This window comes from Corvus hawaiiensis, chromosome 4 (assembly GCF_020740725.1).
Source record: "Corvus hawaiiensis isolate bCorHaw1 chromosome 4, bCorHaw1.pri.cur, whole genome shotgun sequence".
In the NCBI taxonomy this organism is placed as follows: Eukaryota; Metazoa; Chordata; class Aves; order Passeriformes; family Corvidae; genus Corvus; species Corvus hawaiiensis.
In genome coordinates, this window is record NC_063216.1 from 14,071,149 (window position 1) to 14,091,901 (window position 20,753).

The 20,753-nt window shown below is 43.2% G+C and overlaps 1 protein-coding gene across 1 annotated transcript; it reads left to right on the forward strand.

Annotated features, from left to right (window-relative positions):
• The first annotated feature begins 882 nt into the window (after positions 1–882).
• CREBL2 (cAMP responsive element binding protein like 2) lies at positions 883–12,756 on the forward strand. The gene is made up of 4 exons (XM_048300954.1): positions 883–1,052; positions 9,442–9,639; positions 10,731–10,878; positions 11,586–12,756. Coding segments are annotated over exons 1-4 (363 nt in total). The 5' UTR covers positions 883–1,037; the 3' UTR covers positions 11,588–12,756.
• The last annotated feature ends 7,997 nt before the right edge of the window (positions 12,757–20,753 follow it).

Below are 20,753 nucleotides of genomic sequence, written 5' to 3' on the forward strand. Positions count from 1 at the left end.
AACATGCAGCAACATGAAACACGCCAAGCTTCAGGTTTCACCGCGAGCTTGAAACGTGGGCCGTGCTTAAAGAATTGTGCACTGGGGTACCTGTGTCTTTCCAGCAAGCACAGGACTAATTTCAAGGGACAGGCACGGGACGATGCACGGCCTTGCTTTGCATCGAGCATTCAACATTAAATCTCTGCCATGTGTCCACAGGAAAACGGGAGGGAACTGGGTATTCTCAAAGGATTATACAGGATTGCTTCTCCAGGCTTGGGGGAGCTCAGTACGGTGTCCAGGTGGTCTGGAAAACTCGGCTCTGTCTTCAGGAACTCTTAGGGGAAAGCAAGGCAAACAACACCTTTTGGGGGTCAAAATGGTGACCAAAAAAAAACCTTAAACGTGTTGTTGTGTTGTTTTGTTGGCTTTTTTTGTTGTTGTTGTTGTTTTGGTTTGGTTTTTTTCATCTAGCTCGAGACAGCCCCGGCCCCACCAGCCGCTGGTCATGGTTCCCGAGCCATTGGGGTTGCAGGAGAGCAGCCGTGGAATGTCGGAAGCGTTAGAAAACAGACAAACAGACAGACAGACAGACAGCACCACCACCACCCCCCCAAAAAAAAAACAACAACCCAAAACCCAAAAAAACTCACAAAAAACCACCAATAAAACAACAAACTCAGTTGGTCCGCGAGGCGGGGGAGCGCCCCCAGCCTCCTGGGAAATGTAGTTCGCCCAGCTGGCGAGGCGAGGACCAATTGCCGTGCCGCTCCTCGGCTGGGCCTGCTGGGAGTTGTAGTTTTTTCCGTTCCCATCAGGGCAGCAGCCAATGGCGACGGGGCCGAACAAGACTATACTTCCCAGCGTGCACCGCTCTGCCGGCGCTACCGCGCCCATCGGCTGTAAACAAACATGGCGGTAGGCGATGGCGGCGGCCGCGGGCGGCCCTGAGGCTCTGTGAGCGCCGGTGTCCGCCGGGGCCGCGGGCGGGCGGGCGGCTCCGCCTGCTCCTCGTGCAGGGGCTGCGGCGAGGCGGATCGGGCCTGGCAGCACACATGGATGACAGCAAGGTAAGGGCTGCGGGGCCTATCCGGGAGCTGGAGCCGAGGGCAGCCCGTGAGGCTCTGGGTGCAGGGAGCCTTCTGAATTCTGCTTTTGAAGGGCTCTGCTCGCTGCAGCCGCCAGGAAGGAGGGGTTGCCCCCTTCGTTCTTGCTTGCAGCGCTTCGGTGCTGCCTCTGGTGTTTCCTTAAAGCCCCAGGCATGGGCCAAAGGCTGGATACTACCAGTGGTGTGGTGCAGTGGTTCATGCTGCCAACAGCACCCTGAATTTATTAGATAAATAGCAACTGTGCATAAATGGTGGGGTACGAGCGTGAGTTGCCGCCTTGTACTGGGTGCTGGAGCTTGGATTCTTCCAGCATTGTCTCATGAGAGCAGCAGAGCGGCATCCCTGACGGTGCAGGGCTTCCACTTGAGCAGTGCCAAACATGGGAAGATGCCCAAGGAATGCAGCTTCCAGCTGCTTGTACCGGGGTGCCCCTAAAGCCGGGCCGGCAGGGACAGCTGCTGTGCCCACTCTGTGCCGCGTTCTGCAACTCAGCTGAGTTTGGGTATTTCAGCTCACGGGGGTGCTGGTTAGGGGCTGTCCTGGGGGTCGTGCTGGAGACTCCACTTGAATTTTTCTTTTTCACACAGCCTGTGCTGATCTGCCTTAATTCAAAGAGGGGAAAAATACTTGATACGATTTCTTGGGGAATAAAGAAATTTAGAAGCGATCAGTAATTTGGCAATCCACAATCCACAGAATGGATTGTAAGTATATGAAAGGTTTATGGTCATCTGCTGTTTTAACAGGTATACTAATTTATTTTGTTAAAGCCTTGTCTGAAAGCTGTGAAGGAGGTTGGGGGAAATCTGCATGTCTGAGAACTGCATCAAAGTTTGTGTAATTGGGGCAGTAGTTTAGAAGATCCAGAAGATTGAGTTCTGGAGGCATATATAGTTCATGAGTATTATGTGATTTTTATTTCTCTATCAGATGTAGGTTATTTGTACTACCCAACTTCCAGATTTTCATTTAAAAATAATTTTTGATCTACCATTGTGTTATGTGGGAGCCTGATAGTCTGCATTTTTTTTTCCTGAAACATTTTATGACACATTTGCTAAATAAAATGTATCTATTTACAAAGTCAAATCTTTGGTCTTTTTTTTTTTTTTTTTTAACTGATTTTGAGTTGAATAGGAAAAACCCAAAAAACAACAGAGTGGAATAGTCACTCTTCTTCCTGTCTTCACTCCCAAGTACAATTTTTATAGTTGAGGCTGCAGGTCACCCTGAGGGTTTGGTGACTCTGTTCAAGAGATGCCATTTCCCTTGGGAGGGCTCTTCCCATGGCAGGTTGCTGTGTCAGGATGAGGCAAGCACTATTTATACCTCATCTTATGGCCACTGTGGTTACAACTGGAGCCAGCATGTCCTTGAAATCTCCTAAAAATTCCACTGAGTCATGCTTTCCTCCTTGCTGGCCTGTGAAAGGACTTTCCCTGCAAAAACTCAATCAACTAAATTGTGTTGGTAGTGTAGTGACCATTCCATAGCTGCCTGCAGCCAAGTTCAGTGTTTGCCTTCATCTATGTGATATAAAGAATTTAGAATTGAGCTTGCAGGCTGAAAAGTTTTCCCTAATTCATGGTGCACTTTAATTTAGCCTTAACTGGTTTAAGAGAGCATTAGAAGAATGGTTCTTGTTAACATATTCCTCAAAATTGGAAGGAAACAGTAAGAAATAAAGGGATAGATAGAATATCTTAACATCAGATCTAGAAAAATGTCATGTTTCATTTCAGAAGGATGTTCTTAAATTATTCATACACACACAAAAAAACCCCCCAAACCCAAAATATTACCTTTTTTTCTTCTACAGAACTGCTTTTAAAGTAGGGTTTGTTCAGGTACTGGCCTCACTTCTTGCTGTGGTTTGAGCTACGGTGTAAGGTGTATGGTATGGTGTGTAAGGGAAAGAGTTTAGTGATATAGCAGTTCCTTGGCAAGTAATTCCTGCTAAAACAACACTTGAGTATCTCTGAAGTATTTAGACAGAGGAAAAAGGAGAAGCTCTGTTACTGTGGTTTCAGCCTTTACAGGTGAAATTTCTTGGTCAGTTTACAAGACTACATATAACATATTATGTATTTGTTGTATGCATTGGGGAGCAGGGACTAGGGTAAGAAGTTGATAACTCTTGTTAGTAAATATTAAAATACAGTTTTATACATCTAACTGCAATCTTTTGTATTAATTACAGAGGTTTTTATAGGGAACACTGACAAGTTTTCTTTGAGTAATTAAATTTTCAGTTTACAGCTAGAAATGAGAAATAAAAGTTTTTAACATCAGATCACTTTTGTTATTCCAGTGAAGTTAAAAACAAGCGAACAAAAACCAGACCGCCACCAAAAAAGGTTGGGGTTGCTCTCTTTTATTACAACTATTCTTGCCTTGCACAAAAAAGATGTTATGTTACTATATTTATGGATCCAGCAGTTGTTGATGTCTTGCTCTGGTGTTCATGCAGCTTTCCTTTTTGAGGGAACGCTTGGTGTTAGAGCAGGGGAAGGCTCTCAGCAAAGAGCTGCGCTCAAGGAGTTGGGTTGCTTTCCACAGCCTGGCTGTGAGGCATCAAATACTCAGTCCTGTGTGGTCCTGAGTCATAATTGTGGGGATGCAGGTGTCCCTTGGAGGGAGTGTGGGAGCAAGCCAGGTGTGAAATCTTGTGTTTAAAACAGAGAGCTTGAGGGGTCTTTGGCCATGAACTGTCTTGTAGCCTGTGACCCTTGCTGGTGTGGCTGACTGGGATCAGGGAGAGAGATCTCCCAGGCAATGCTGGAGTCAGCTCTGGGTAATGCTTTGAGTGCCACAACAGGGCCAGAGCTATTGTGGAGATGATCTCAGTTGTTAAGGAGGTGGGCTGCTATGTTTTCAGCCTTCACGGCCTTTTCAGAGTATGCAGGTTCTCAATGTGCTAGAGAAGTCTTCCACCCAGGATCATGTCCAAACATAAAGCATTCTCATTGCTGCTTGCTTGGAAATATAGAACCTTAACAGTTTTGGTTATAATTTCATACAAGCAATTTCAAATCATTAACTGTTTTAAGAAGCTGCTGCTCAGCATTGCTCAGATGACACATCTGCTCATATTTGCGAGGAGTGAGTAAAATGGAGGAGCTGAAAGCCTCTAAACCAGGTAGAACAGTTTTATTTCATTGTTACAGTGGGCTGGGAGGATGCACATGTTAGAGTTAGCTGACCATCCCTGACCCTGAGTTGTAACAGAGACAGATTTAGAAAAGTGCCTGGTTTCTGTTCGTGTGAACTGAGAGAATGTGTAGGGCACAGTGGTGGACATAATTCCCTGTGTGAGGCTGTGTAAGTCCTTCAGTGGAGGAAGAGGAGGGTTGTCACCAGTGGAGTGGCAAGGTGGCATCTGAGTGACTGCTGCCCTGAACATTAGCACTTACTCATCTGGGTGCCTGAATAACACCTTATGAAAACTTGATATTTAGTCCTAGCTCATGCCTTTTTAAAACAGACGTTGGCAGCAAAGACAGACAGTCTTCTTTATGCATCTGTGCTGAACATGATATTCTTACTACATGAAGCACTTTGTATGGTGAGAGTTTTAGAATTCATTTCTGTTGACACATCTGCCTAAGACTTAGATCATGTTTGCTCACTATATAGTATCTTACATTTTTGGTTCCTTATCAGATGCATTTTGTCTGCCAATGAAAGTAAAATAATTGTGTTGGGCATATAAAATGTCATTCAATGGAGGAATAACAAGCATGCTCTCTAGCTGGGTTTTGTACTGCTACTGTGAGTGGTATGCTTTGAACTGGAAGATCAGAAACCTTCATCTTTATTAGGAGACTTGTGACTGGCTTCATTTGCTGTCTGATTTTGTGAAAATGTTTGCAAGGGGGAATAGATTCTTCCCCCCTCTACTGTAACACAGCACTTAGGTTTTATTTCTTACTAATAATTTTTAAAGTTTTATATAAATTCTCTAGATGATCACCAGTTCCATGCTAAGTTAAGTTCTGCAGACCTATACCTTCAGCTGCCAGTGCAATGAAGGAAGAGTCGGCTTAAGATGATTCCTTGAGCTGGATCTCAAGTACTGGTTGATGGAGCTGCTTGTTTATTGGTTGTACTAGTTGGAAAGCAAACCAGTGAGAGATTCCAAGTCAGAACTGCAACTTAATAGGAAAATTAAAATAAATGCAGTAGTACAGAAACACTGGCAAAGTCAGTGCACAATCTGACACCCTGTCGGTCAGGGTGGTGGTAGCAGTCCGATTAAATGGTGGCTGCAGTCCTTGCTGGAGTGATGGATGTGATGCCGTCAAAGCAGTGATCCTGTAGAAAGATCTGGTCCTTCTCCAGTGATGGTTGTCAAGCTCTTATCCTCTGGGAATCCTGTGGTAGATGCTCCTGTAGGAATGCTTGGTTCCTCCCCCTGGGCAGAGCATCTCACAATGGGATGATGTAATTTATGAGTCATGCAGTGAGACCTTGATGGCCCATTAGCAGAAGGTATCCCTTGGAGGGAGTTATCAGGGATGAGTCATGAAGGAGGTAAGGAACACAGCCCCACCTGGTTTTAACTGCTTATGAAGATGGCGATAGAATACATACTTTTGGTTACATCTTACACTGTAACCTCGGACACTGGTAAATGAACTCAGAGCTTCTGTGAGATGCTGACCTGCTCAGTGTGATCATCATTGCTGATCACAGGTGCTGAGCAGTGCCTAGGATGGTGTGGCTTTAATCTGCTAAATTGATTCAAACCTGTAGATGTCATGATGAGGCCAATTTTATCACAGTCTTCTGTCCGAGGGGCTCAGCTCCTCAGGGCTGTGAGTGCTAGTAGCTGTGTTATGAGTGCATCTCCTTCTTGAGGAGGACCTCTCTGCTGTGCATTCTGGCAAGGATTTTGGAGAGATCTGCTGCATCCTTCTAATAAAACAATCCAGAAGTCTGAGGGATTTTCTGTATCAGGTTGAGTAACTGCAGCTATTTCCAATCCCAGGTCAAATAACTTTGTGCCTGGACACTGATGGGAGGCAAGAATGAGGTTATGATCTAAGCAGTGTATTAAAAAGGAAATAATGGAATCACAGAATAGGCTGAGTTGGAAGGGACCCATCGGGATCATCGAGTCCCAACTCGTAGCCCTGTGCAGGACACCCCAAGAATCACACCATGTGCCTGAGAAAAGAATTATGTTCTTCTATTTTCTGAACTGTGAGTGAACTGAAATGGGAGCTCTGTCAGATCTCTAACTAATGCGTGCCTTTATTAATATTTCTATGAAAACTTTTACGATTAATGTTCTGAGTCTTGATTGCTTATGACTCCCTGAAAAAAACCCACATCTCCACTGCTGAATGCTAATAGATCATGTTCCTTTATAAGCTCAAGAGGAATACAAAGAGACAAAAAATGTGTGCTTGGTCTGTTGCCATGTTCAACATCAACTATCACTTCTGCTTTGTCTCCTTTCTGTCACATCAGCATAGCAACTGAGTAGGCAAACATGACTAGAAGCCAGGGAGATACGGTGATGCTGGATGGGGGCAAAGGATTTCCCAGGCCTTTTTCTCCCCAGCTGGGTTGCTTAAGGTTACAGCAGGAGTTTCTGAGTATTGGTGAGACAAAACTGACGAGGATGTAGGATTTAATTATATTGCTTTCCACTGCTGCCTTTGCAGGGTGATGTGTAATCGTGTGGCGAAGTCCAGGAGCCATGAAGATAGTATGAGTCTTTGGGGATGGTGTGAAGGCAGATTATTAGGGTGTTAGTGCTTAGAGTCAAAAGGCAAGGAAGCTTTTTGTTATTTCCATTGTCCTGGTGGTTAGAGTGTTGGCAAGCAACAGTGGTTGAATGGTTGAGAGGTACAAGCCTTTTCCTGCCCTAAGGGAGCTTGTGTGCAGGGCTGCTACAGTGGTAAAAGATCTTGGAGGGAGAGCAATTGGCACACCTGTCTGTAGAATGCTCTCTGGAATGATCAAAGGGAAAGCAATTTATGGATAATGGTGGATCCGGATCTGTTTGCCTTGTGCTGAGCAGCCTTTAACTTGCTGTTTGTGAGAAACGGCGTGGTGGGAACCATGTACCTGCCTGAGGCTGGGGGGAGAGGGCATGGCTGTCAGTGCTCCCCTGCAGGACTAGGACTCGAGGTACTGCTTTGTTCACACAGCAGTGCGGGGTGTGCTGGGGCCCCAGCCTTGAGTGCCAGCTCACTCGAGCTCTAGAGGGTCAGAACCCAGAGTGGCCAAGGTTTTTTGAGAGAGCTGCAGTGTATGTCTCTACAAGACCTTATCTAGCTCTTGAATTCAAAGATTTACTTTGAACTACCTTGCATTGGCACAGAAAAGCCTCAGGTGCTAAAAGTCTTTGAGAACTGAAGTACTTTGGCTGTAGTGTGTATAATGTAATATCCATCAATCTTCCAAGTGCAAGTAATAGTAGAAAGCAAATTGTGACTGCCTGCAGCCCCACCTGAGAAGACTCTGTGTAGTTCTGCATTCTGCTGAACTGGGAGTATGGATCACACCACGCATAGCCAGGAGTGTGTTTCCATGAGAGGACAGACCTTGTCATGCCTGAAAGAGGACAGTCAGTTTCCCTTTTTCAGAGCTCCTGCGCCCTGCCTTGGCCACACCTGGTTAGTTTGAACTTTGAACTACACTAGATTTTCTGAACTAGAAAATTTTAAGGGGAGCACTTTGATGGAGTACAGAATTATTCAAACTGTATTCAGCAGTTCAAGTGTAAAAGAGCTTCATTTTTTTTCCTTTGCTCTTCTGAATGTATTGTGTTTGTTTCATTATCATAGATGTCCATTAAGTACTTTCTGTTCTTTCATTTGCTTATTGTAGGCAGCTACTCCTGAATAAATTAGGAGGGACAATACAGAGAGGGTAGGATTATGTTGGCATGTGATTGTTGACTCACTTTCCAAAGAAAGAATAGGCTCAATTGTATAATCCTTTTTTTCCCTCTTCATTCTGGCACATCAATTCACTGTTATTGTTTTTATTGCAGCTTGCTAAGTTTGCAGAACAAGTGACTTCTTTGAATGTTAAAAATGACTTATTTTGTAGCTTTTCACAGTAAAAGTGCCTTTTTTTTTTTTTTTAATGATGAACTCTGATATTTTGAACACTGCCTATTAGAAAAAGTCCTGTCTGTATACAGGATGGTGAAATACTAAGGCAGCAGTGAAATTCTTGTATGCAGGTGTGTGTTAGGTGTATTTCTCCACACCCCCTCCAGTCAAACAGTGTGGTCAGAATGCAAATAAAGACAAATCCTCACTTCAGAGGGGAGCTGGGGTGTGTGGCTGATGTAATGTTTACAGGGTGATACTACTCAATGACCAGTGAACTGAGCTTCAGACCATATTTAAGACTTTCTTGTGCCATGCCCCCATGTTAAGAATAAAATATTTGGGTGGGGAAGAACAGAGTAAACACACAGGAAACTGGTTTTGGTTTGGTGGGGCTTTTTTTGTTGTTTTTGTGTTTTGTTTTGTGTTTTGTTTTGGTTGTTTTTTTTTTTTTTTTTTTTTTTTTTGTTATGTTTTTTGTTTTTTAGTTTATTGTAGCAGGAGAAGTTCTCAGACCTGTAAAAAAGGAGCCACAAAGAAAAGGGGAAAGTGATTGCAAAAGCTGCATTCCATAGGGCAAGAAGCTAGGGAGTTACATTTCTGCAATGGAGATCTAAATTAGGAACAGGGAGAGTTCAACACTGATGGGTTGTGTGAGGTGTGAGGAGACTCACCAGGCTGTGTAGTAGTGTTTTGAGGGTGAACGTGGCCAGAGTGGTGATGTTCTACTGGAGCAGATGCAGCAGAGATCGGGCTCAGTGTGACTGAGTTCCCTGTTCAGTAAAACTCCTCAAGATTTCTTTGAAAGAAATCTAGCCCAGGGAAGCTCAGATGGCTAGTGAATAATTCTGAATTTAGAGTAGGCCAAAACTGTTGACTGCAGCAAAACTGAGTTTTGCATTATATTGATAGAAATAACTATATTTTTTTCTAAATTGAAGTGTTAAACTCCATAATATAGTATTTCCAGACCTGGCAACTACTAGAGCAGGGGCTGTTGGTTATATGAAAGCAGCTTCACTACAAGCTGACTATGCCTCCTCGATACCCTTGTCGACACCTGGAGTAGTGTGTTCAGTTCTGGGCTCCCCAGTATGAGAGAGAAATAGAGCCACTGGAGAGAGTCCTGAAAACTTCATAGCTCAGCATTCTTATTTCCTCTGTTGCTCCAGAATTTGTATGGAAGATTTTATACTTGGGACTCCTAGTAGTTACAATCACATGGTTCCAGCATTACCTTTGCAGAACAGGATCTTTATTGTGCTCTTCCTTTCCAGGTGGTTGGAGGCAAGGTAAAGAAACCAGGCAAGCGAGGTCGTAAACCAGCCAAAATAGACTTGAAGGCAAAACTTGAAAGAAGTCGTCAGAGTGCAAGAGAGTGCAGAGCCAGGAAGAAGCTGAGGTACCAGTACCTGGAAGAGCTGGTTTCAAGTAGAGAGCGGGCCATCTGTGCTCTCAGAGAAGAGCTTGAAATGGTGAGGAGCTATCACTTAACCTAACCCTCAGTATTATCTGGGACCTGTCCTCGTGAACACTTGTTCTTGAGACCACAGTGACTGACAGTGGCATTTGGCTGGCCCGGAGGTATCAAAACATCAGATGCATCCAGCTGTTTGCCTCCTTTGGTGTGTAGAATATGAATTCACGTCACAAGTTATGTGCTGGTTCCGAACTGGAAGCAAGTGAAGGAAGTGCCATTACATTTGAGTCTGTTGTCTTTGAAATGTCTGGTTTTGAAAAACCTTTGACAGAGGTAGATTGTGGGAAGAGGTGTTAAAATATCAAAGGGGAAACATATATCCACAGGGTGTCATTGCTTCTCTGCTGGGGAAGTGGATTCTTGCAGCATGCTCTCTGTGTCGATGGTTCCAGCATGTGTAAGATGTGGTCTTGGCCAAATGAGCAGCATTAACCAAAGAGAGTGTTTCATCTGGAAATACAGACACAGCTCCTCAGGGACGCCATTGAAGTGTCACCAGCGCTGAGGACACTGCTTTGCCCTGGCTTTAGGTTCATTTGAATGGGCAGGGCTGATCACTACGAGGCAGTAGGTTTAGGATCAGGTAAAAAGCCAGCCAACTGCCCCCAGGTTTTTTTGGTGTGCTTCAGGGTTTGGCAATGAAGAGTTTAAGATGAAGGAAGTAGGAATAAGGCACATGTGCTTCCACTGTGCCTTGCGCAATGGGAAAGGACCTCTTAATAGTCCATCAGCCCCAGAGTCATGTGAAATATTTGTTTTTAATAGGCCATGAACTGGAACAGTGTTCTTGCATGCCAGCAGCGAGAAATTGCACAGAGTGTTCCATGTTGTTTAATAATTACAGTGTTCTGTCTAGTGCTGCCTCTGAGTAGCAGTTTATTGACTGAAAGAGCCTTTGCTGAGGCCAGGTATGCAGCCATGGACACGTGCTCAGCTCATTAGTGCTCTGCAGTTTCGTAAGAGGCTTCAGCTCAGTAAATTCAGACCTTAAAATGAGTATACCGGAAGGTAAAGATTACAGCCCTGTTTTGTCTGCTAATGTGATCCTGGCAGTTTGCTAAGGCCTAATGTGTTTGCATATTTCAGTACAAGCAGTGGTGCATGGCCATGGACCAAGGGAAAATCCCCTCAGAAATAAAAGCCCTGCTAACTGGAGAGGAGCAAGGCAAAGCACAGCAGAACTCAACCAAACTTGCCAAGGCTGCGAAGACAGAAGCAAACAGCAACAATCCCTGTAAGTATCCAGGCTATGATTAATTCCTGTTTTGTTACATCTTTTGTGGTGTAGGAGGATGGCTGTGGTGTAGGAAGAAACATAAGGATGTGCTTTTGGGCACAAATAGTTGATTGAAGCAAAGAGCTTAGTGGGTGGTACAAAGGCTCTGTGTAATGTTTACATGGACAACACAGAAATTACACTATAGAGGAAGCTGGGCAGTTACTTTAAAAGAAGACTTTGTGTTTCACCAAAGCCTGTGGAGACCTGTGAAGACCTTAATTTCTTACAGCATATTCTGTTTTTTTAATGCAAGCTAAATGGAATGCATAAAACACAATTGAATTTTAAAAACTCCACCAAGAAAACATTATTCTAGCTGCAAGCACTCCAAGAGAGAAATGCCGGGCTTGGGATTTCCTATGGGGTCTTCTTTTTGACTCCTTTGTGCTTGTGCAGGGAATGGAGTAGGGTTCTTCTGGGAATTGGAAGGTGAAAAGACCAAGTGATATGAAGTCATATTCCTGATATGTTTATGCAAAGAGAGAGAGTTAAGGTGTAGCATAGGCAATTCTATATACTTCTTATTTTGTAATAGTTCATGCAACAGGGTAAATTGCACTTCACTGAAGATTTTTTAAAAATAGGAGTTTCTAGCTTTGTAAGATTCAACATGAAAACCACTTTTTAAACTGTAACAATGTTCCCTGGTGCATCATTCTCAGGAGGCCGATGCAGAACCTTCTGCGCTGCAGCAGAGGTGGCTCAGGAGCTCGCAGAAGGAAGAATGCTGTTCTGAAGAGTGGATGCATCCCCAGGTGCAGGGGAAAGGATCCCAGTGCTCTCTTCTCTTTGTTCCTCCCCATATGAAATTCTTTGATTATGGTGTTCCTAAGGCTTCGTGGAGTGGGGCTTTTGGGGCAGCAGGTGTTTGTGTAAGTGGAGCGTTGTTCTTCCTTTCGCTACACTGCCCTCCCCATACAGCTATGGCAGCTTTGGGACATTCCCAGCACAAGAGTGGGGCTGCTTTTATATCAGAGCCCAGAACTGGGCTGGCTTCGTGTTTGGTGGTTATGTGGTTGTTAACTGTTGTGGGAGTCTGGGAGGTTCTGTAAAAGAAAAGCAAGATAAGGATCTTCGTAACAGCTTTGCTAAAGCCAAACCTGGTACTGGTGAGGAGAAGGAGCTGGATCAAAAGCTTTCAGTAAGAAGATTTATAGCAATGTCATTTGTAACGTGAATGAAGGTGTTGCTCTCAGCATCCATCTGTAATGCAGCGTCTCTTGTGTGTGACTGGGATTCTTAAAGAGAGGTACTAGATACATTTCCTGCTTCTGCCCATACTTCTTCCACCGGGTGCATTTTCCACCTGCCGTGCTCCCAGGAAGAGAGTCACGGCATGTCCCTGCATCCTACTTCCAGCAGGGGAACAGCAGCCATTCCCTCTCACCCACTGGGTCCTGAAACCTTCCTGTAGCTACCTACATTTTGGGCCCTATTACCTCTCTGGACAGCAAATTAATGTGAATTCTGCTGCGCTATCCTGGTTGCCCAGCCAAAGACAATGCCAGGAACTGGTAGCAAGGAAAGCAAGTTGCATCAGTTTAGTTTTGTGATCAGAGAGGTGATGTCAAAACTCTTGTGGGCTGATGTTATCCCAGTTATTGACAGATAACCTGCCACTTTCCTCAGACTGTTCTTTCTCCTGGATATGCTTTTTGTATTCATCAGATGCAGTGTGGAGAGTGGAGCTCAGGATTTTCAGAGGGGGTTTGGCTTGCTTATTCTGTTTTGTTTATGACAATGTCTTTCTCTGTATTTTATGAAATGCATGGAACATTTTTTAATCTTATGTTTTCAGCATTGTTTCATAGAATAAATATTATAATGAATGACTTTGCTAGACTGAATGTTGCCTTCTTTTTATTGAACGAATTGGGTCTGTTTAGCATTATCTCAATTTAGGGGGGGTCAGAAGCACTGAAAATAGTCGAGTGCCGTATTTCAGGGTACAGCACAATTGTTTTCAGGATTCCATTCTAAGCACCTGTATGTTGAAGGTTAAGACATGGTTTTAAGTTTATTCTTTAGACCCTGCAACCATGTACTCAGTTAGCAATTGCTAGAAATGTTGCACAGACACACAAGACTGTTAAGAGAGGTCAAGTCACACTGAAGCAGAGATGGGGAGGATATTAGGGTTCATGTTGTGTTGTCTGTGTCCTATCCCTCCCACCCCATCTCCATCATCCACCCTCTGCATCTGAAGTTCTGCACTGCAGTTTGTCCTGAAAGATAGCAGTAAAGCCATCCTGTAAGTTTGGGGATTTGTCGATGTTGCATCCTTACCTGTTCCTTTTCCTGGATTTTCTGGAGGAAGAAAAACCCTAGGCCAAATGTTCAGAATTATACTCTGCCAACCTTGTAGTTAGACTTTATAACATGATCATACCAGAAGTATAATGGATTATTTTGGGTTAGAATTAGTCTTACACAGCCCACTTTCGGATGTAAACAATGTATTGTAATTAGACACATATTCCAAATGTTATGCATATGTTTAAGTGTCTTTCAGAATCAGGGATATAGAAAACATGCAGAGGAGTTATGGTATGTGACCAGAACATCTCTGCCCAGCACTAGATAATGTGACAAACGCAGCTCTGATCTTGCCAGAAATACCCTGCTTGCTTTCTTCCCTCTCTCTGTTTCACGTGCTGTGATACCAAACAAGAAGCCTCTCAGCAGAAGGGTTTCTTTTCTGGAGGAAGTGGAGAGTTGGAATTTCTCATTGTGGTAAGCAAAGTTCCTTGTCATGGTGGTTCCTGCTTCTTGGCTTAGTCAGCACCTGACATTCCAGGGCTGTGTTTGGCAAGCCTGGGCCCAGCTCTGTGGCACAAATGGGGATATCCATGTTCTGACGGGTTTCTTGTGCTTTGTGCAGATGGACAGGAGGCCTGGTACAGCCTCTGTCATTCTTGATTGTCCTGCAAGCAAAAATCTGTGACATGCATCTTTTCCATCTGCTCTAGATGCTGTAGTCCATTACAAAATGTAGGATTCCCAGCTGTAATCTTCATTAAAGTTCTGTGGCTTCCATCACACAGCAGATTGTGCTGTGTACCATTTTTTGGCCTTAGCTGGATTTCTGGGAGTCCTTTATTTTGGAGCTTGAAGTTTAGCAGTTCCCCTTGAAAACCAGCAAGTGTTTGTGGTTTGTGCTTGTTTGCTGCTCTAATGCTTATACTCTTCATCCTTGTTGGGGTGGCTCCTAGAAGTGATACAGCCAAGTCCTCTGGCCAGGAGTCTCATCTAGTTCCCTGAATAATGGAGGGTGGTATAGTCTTACCCTCTCTTTGTGTGTAGGCTGGGTACAGCCTTTCACATGTTTCTCCTCCAGTGAGTGAGCACAGTTGGTTCTCTCTCACAAGGGCTGAAGGAAGGAAATGAGCCTGGAAATGCCTCATTTTCCCACTTGCCATGGAAATCTAATGCTCCGCCAGAGCCATTTACCCAGCTAAAGGTGGGTTTCTCTTGGAAATATGAAATAAGTCTTTAAAGTCTTGGAAATAAGTGTTTAAAAAATGCTGTCTGTACTATTTGGTGTTTACACCAACACTAGAACTGCTGGTAGGGTTAAGTGTAGTAAGGCTGAACTCAGTGGATGATGGTGGACTAAGCACTGTACAGTTACACCAGTCCTTTTGGGGAATGTAACCCAAAGATGGACCAGATAGTGGCAGCTTCGTAAGAAAAACATGCAGGAAATCTTGTCTCTTTATATGCTGCATATGTGCTGCATGCACAGAATCCTGCAGTGGATACATTTAATTGACTCATCACTTAACTGAGAACATTTGTAATTACGTGGAAAAGAAAAAGAAACTAATCACAGTCTGCTTTCATAATCTGATAATTAATGTTTGTCAAAGAATCAGTATCCTGTTAAGTGCTTTTCAAATACTATCTTAACTTGAATTGGGTTTTTTTTAATGTATTAGATAAATTTAAAAAACTTTTCTCTTTCTTGACAGCTGAAATCTGGCCAACTTTGAGAGTGCCTGTGACTGTTTGTTTTTCCATTTCTTTCCCTTTTACATTTTAGGGTGAAGATTAATCTACATCAATAATGAATCTAGTTTTTCCTGAAGAGCTGGAGAAGGTTTGGGATCATGGATGCATTTGCTACTTTCCAAGAAATCATGATCTCTATAATTACCTATAAAATTCCTGTTAATAAAAGAAGCAAATGCTTGAGACTAGTCTCAAAATGCAGAAAAATCTGAAGTAAGGACCATAGTCCTCCTCATCGCTCAAGAGTTACAGCATGGGTGACAGAGGATGGGCTGATGTAGAAATCCCTGTTGGAGGTAAGCAGGGCAGAATACCAGTGAGTTCCTGCTCTTTGTGCCACTGAGCATTAATTCCTCCATAAATTATGTCAATAACTGAATTTCTTACATGACTCCATTGTGAATTTGTATGAGAAAACATAAGCTTCTAATCCACAGTAAAATCTGAGGTATCCCACACTGAATAGCACATCAGTGGACTAAAATGCAACTGATGCTGTATTTATGGGATGTACAGATTTTTGTATGTGATCTGTCATGGCCTTCCAGTGCCTGAGGGGAACCTGCAGGAAAGGTGGAGAGGGACTGCTGACAAGGGCCTGGAGTGGCAGGACAAGGGGGAATGGCTTCAGACTGAGAGAGAAGGTTTAGATTGGGTATTAAGAAAAAATTCTTTACTGTGAACCCTGTAACAGATTTCCCAGAGAAGCTGTGGATGCCCCGTCCCTGGAGGTGTTCAAGATCAGGTTGGATGGGGCTCTGAACAATCTTTAAATTGCAACTAGAAAATGCTGTCATTGGTCAGCTAATGATTTTCAGCAGCCCTTCATGAAAAAAATAAACTAAAAACCCTAAACTGCTTTTCAGTTTGGTTTTTTTTTCCTCCATAAAAAGCACTTGGGAGGCAGGAGTTTTGCTTCCATAACTAGTACAAGATTAGCTCTGCTTTTTTATGTGTCAGCCTGTGTCTTACAAGTGGCTTAATCAACATTACTGACACTAACTGCTGCTTCAAGGAATTCTTGTGTGTGATCTCTGTATGTTTGGGTGGGTATTGGTGATATTCCTAACTATGCTGCAGCTGATGAAATAAATGTGTGAATAAAAGACTACAAGTGGATTATAAAATGTGTGTTTTCATGAGACAGGCTGTTCAGTGTGAATAGAAATAGCCCATGAAGGGTGACTTATTCCCATACCTTCTTTCTTGTGACAACTTTCATGACAGAATACATTTTGATCAAGTTTGACAGTGCTGCCAACAGCAGTGCTGGGTGTTCTTGTGGCAGTGCATTCCAGCAGTGTCCTCCTACTTCACCGTCTTTATGTGGCATGCTCTGAGTGCCTGCTGATGTAAGAACAGTCCTTTCCTGCTCCCTATCAAACACAGAGCTGGCCATGTTGCTAGGTCAGTGTTTTCCAGTTTGCATTTCTGGGCTTTTTCTTTCCTCTCCCCTTTGAAATCTCCTTTTTCGAATGCATTCCTTCTTTGGTACAGAAAAAGGCTTTCTGTGAATCTCCTTTCTTTCTCAAGTGGCCTGGCAGCTACTTTCAAAAGTTGTCAAGGTTTCCCTTTCTAGAGGACTGTGTATGAGTAACCATGAGTTACTCTGCTGTTTCTGCCTCCGCACATGTGTACCACACCCACCAACCCACCCCTTCTGCATTTCAAGCTCTGTGACATCAGTGTAAATACCCCTTCTGCACTGTCCTTAATAACAGCATCACCTTCTGTAGCTCAGGACCCTCTTGTTTCTCAGCCCAGCACAAGCAGTGCTTGCTCAGGCATTCTGATGAGCTGTATGACCAGGAAGAAGGTGACAGCATTAGCAGACAGCAGTTGTGCAGTAGATGCTGGGCATGCATTGAAACAGTTCTGCAAAGCCCAAAGTGTAATTCTTCTTTCACTTGAAACACTGGAATTTAGATGATTCTGTTACTTGTATTTCTGTACAATTCTAGGTTGCCCAGCATTTTCAGCAGTAGTTCCAAACAAAAGGGCAAGCTCAGTTTAGGTTTACATATCTGAAACAGTCTGTGGAGTTAAGGGAGGGATTCATTTAAAAAATTTTGGCCCAAAGTAATTTATCTCATGAACATAACCCAAAAAAAGATTTCATCAAAGTAATACAGTAGTAGTGTTAGTTTTCCATTTAAAGCTAGAATCGTATCTGGGATCTCAGATAGTGAAAGGGGGAGGAGGTATCTTCTAGCTTTCTAATTAGCTAATTACTCTTGTGACAAGTCTGTGTGCAAACCTTCCCAAGGTGATGGTGCTGTGGGGGTCTCTTGGTGAGAACAGCGTTACCATTCTCACTTCAGCAAGCTGCATTCTCATTACTTTATTCTTAGGGTTTCTCACTTTCTGCAATAAAATAGTAATTAGCTTTTTAATTACTGCTACACCAGTGGAGCCAATGTTGCTTGCTGTGGGTGTTTGAGAAACAGCCAATTAACTGTTTCAGCTTTTTGGATTTATGTAATCTTTTTTTTTTTCCTATTTTTTTTGCAGTGGCCACTTAATGTTGTCATCATTTCAATCCAGTGCCACTAAATGAGTGGCATTGTTAATGCAGCTGATATTGTCTGCACATGCTGGCAGATAAAAAAGGTTGACTGATAGCTGGAGAACAATTATAAAGGTTGGCTGTTTTAGTCCCTCTGCCCTGAGCTACCTGTGGAATGAGCACAGTTGCAGTTCTGTGAATGTATTAATAAAAAAATGTAGGCAGAGTGATGAATGGCCTCTTGTGATTGCTTGCATTCACCTTGCATTTTTTTTTCTCAGTTGTCTCCTTTGCATGAAATAGGGCATAGAAACAAAACAAATGTGCCTGTTACTAATACAGTTTATCCTTGATCTCTCCTAAATACTGCCACCAGCTGTAACTTTAAATACCACCTGTTAGCATGGATTAAAATTATTTTCTTTATTACTCTAAAACTTCCTTTTCTCTGTCTTTTACTAGCATATAACTGTTTTCAGATATCAGTGAGAATTTTATAAAGTAGCAATTTCAAGTTAATTAGAAAGGATGGAGAGAAGTGCAGGGATTGACGGGGATGCTTCTAAGTGCTAATTTCTTCTCTGTATGCCATTTTTCTGCCACACTTGATTGGAAGATCTACATGGAGGTGGTAAGAGTAAAGTGGAGGATCAACACTGGTGCACTCCAGTTCTGTTTCTGCTGTCAGGAGCTTTCCAAGGAGCACTGAGAGCCTTTGAGGACACAGTTTTACTGTAGCGAGGGACAGGGAAAGCTTAGCTAGTAATGTTTGCACTGCAGTGATCAGGCTACAGGAAAGAACCAAGGTGTGGGGTCCAGAGCTTGGCAGCAGTTGTTTGTCCTGGATAGGTGACATTTGGAAACCTGGCCCCCTGCAAACTCCTCTTTTGGCCTTCAAAGAAAAAATGGAACTTGAGTTGCTTTTCATTAAATGTTTCCCTTAAAGACAAGTCTCCCATGATTTGTTAACTGGTTAGGAATTTCTTTGGGCAGTTAACAGGATCAACGTGCAGGAAGTGATCTTTTGAGGATGCAGTTGTGCTGAGGGCCACATCCCCAGCATCCCTCTTCTTACAGGAAAAAACCCCATAAAACCCCAAGAATGAAGATTCTGACAAAGGTGCCCTGAAACAGTGTGAAAGACCAAATCAGTAGCGTGGCAAGAGCTGTTTCAGAGTCTGCAGAAAGGCAGAGGGCAGATCAGCTCCCAGCAGTGAGTTAATGAGGGCTACTCCTGCTGCATTTACAGCTTCCTGGTAACTAGTCTGAAATCTTGCTAACTCTGGATATTTCTTAATAATTTTCCTTCCTGTATTTGGATCAATATGGGGAGGGGCTCTGTGGAGTATGTGTAGAAGTGGAGACAGTAAATCTCCAGGGCTGAAGAGCTGTAGTGCCTTTGGAAATAAGGTGGCTAATTATATCCATCCATATGTGGCCTCTGCTGCCTAATTCTACATGGCATCAAAAAAATTCAAGTCTTTGATCAGTCCCTCTTCCCCAAACCATGTAAACAAAAGCATCTCTTCCTTTTACTGGTGCATGCAGAGAAAAAGCTTGTGTCTGGCCAGCCATGAGACAAGAGCAAATTTAATTATTTGGTGATGTAACACTTTTTTCTTTTTCTATTCCCCTGCAAATGTAAGACCAAATCAAGAGCTGGTGTAAAATGGTTGAGATGCTGCACACAAAGGAATTACTGCTGTCTTTGTCACTCCTGAATTTTATCCAGGGACCATTTTCATGAAACAAATGAAAGACTTTGTGTGCGTTAGCAGTAGTGTAGAAAAAAATCTGTGGTTTAGTCCAGACTGGTCATTGGGAGGTGACATTTATGCAACAATTTTCCAGTAGGTCTGTTATGTTTTACTAGAAGCCAGTTCAAGTAAAGCTTCTGTAATTTATAATGGGCTATTCCACAACACTTGCTAAGTTGAAAAGAGCCAACTAATAAAGACATATTAACTTACAGGATCACTTAGGGAGTTAATAACCCTTCATTTGAGCCTATGGGTCTGGCTTTAATAAACTTCAAATCTGCTTTTTGTTCTTTTAAACAGGAAGGATCTGATATTGAGAAGGGCTGAGCACTCAGAATTTCAGCTGCAATTGATGGCGTGTGTTCAACACCTTGGAAAACCAACTCCTAAATCAATGTCAGTTAAACCTGGATTTAAATGGGTTGAGTTGAGGAGACTGAAAAACTCTGGGGATTCTTAAGTGGGCATATGGAAACCCTTAAATCCAATTATTGGTGATAGCCACTTTGGTATCACCTCTGTAAGGCTGATGGAAAAATAGGTACAAGTGATGTGAGTCTCTGCTTCTCACTAGCCCCAGCCCCTCAGCTGGAAATTTTTAAAATATACTTAACCAAAAATCCAACTTTCTGCTGAAATTAAAAGGAAGGGACATAATTTGACAATTTGTAATAAGATTTCCCAAGGGCAAGCCACTTAATACCAAATATAAACAGCAGTGATGGAATCTCTACTGAATGTGTGTCTGCTTAATGGGAAAAAAAATGTTTCATGGTCAGCACTGTATCATGTTCTTACACAGGAAACATTTAAAACTAAGGGGTGGATGGGCAAGAGACACAGGAGTGCTTTCTCCCAGAACTTCTTTGCAGAGGGGGTTGAGATGTGTTTGTGATCTGGGAGTTTATTCTGTTTGTTTTGTGTCTGTATTGATCAGGCAAATCCTACAGAATTTTCCATTTCTTGCTTAGATAATCCATGATCTTCCTCCTGTCTCTGGGGCCTTGGCAAACCAGGAGGTACCTGGTGTTGGTGCTACCAAACCCACCCATTGCCTGTCCTAAAGTGATGGAAGGAGTGAGAAAGATTTCTCCTTGCTCTTGTGTTTTAACCAGTGTAGTTTGGGCTAAAAGAGTGAGCCATGCTCACTCTGCTGCAAGTGTGATTGGGGTTTTGCTGATGTGGAAAGGTGGTTTAAGAGACCCAGCCACCAGACTTCACTCATGGTTGCAGGGCTGGTTATGCCCATGATATCAGTGCAGAACTACCAGCTCTTTCAGCCTGGTGACATTGTGTCCCTAGCTGTTGTGTCATGGCAATCCTGGCCTTTTCCTGGCCACCTTCCGTGGTTAAAAACCTTTTGAAGGTGGGGAAACACAGTAGACTTGAAGAAACAAGTGTCCTGGCTGCCTCTGGACTCAGACCTAGCAGGAGGTGGGTAAACATGACCCTGTGGTCCTCTGTGACCTCAGGGCTCATTCTATTCAGTTCCTTCTCTTTAATAAAACTACTAACCAAAAGGACAAGTGTTTTGTTTCAATCTCCAACCCAAA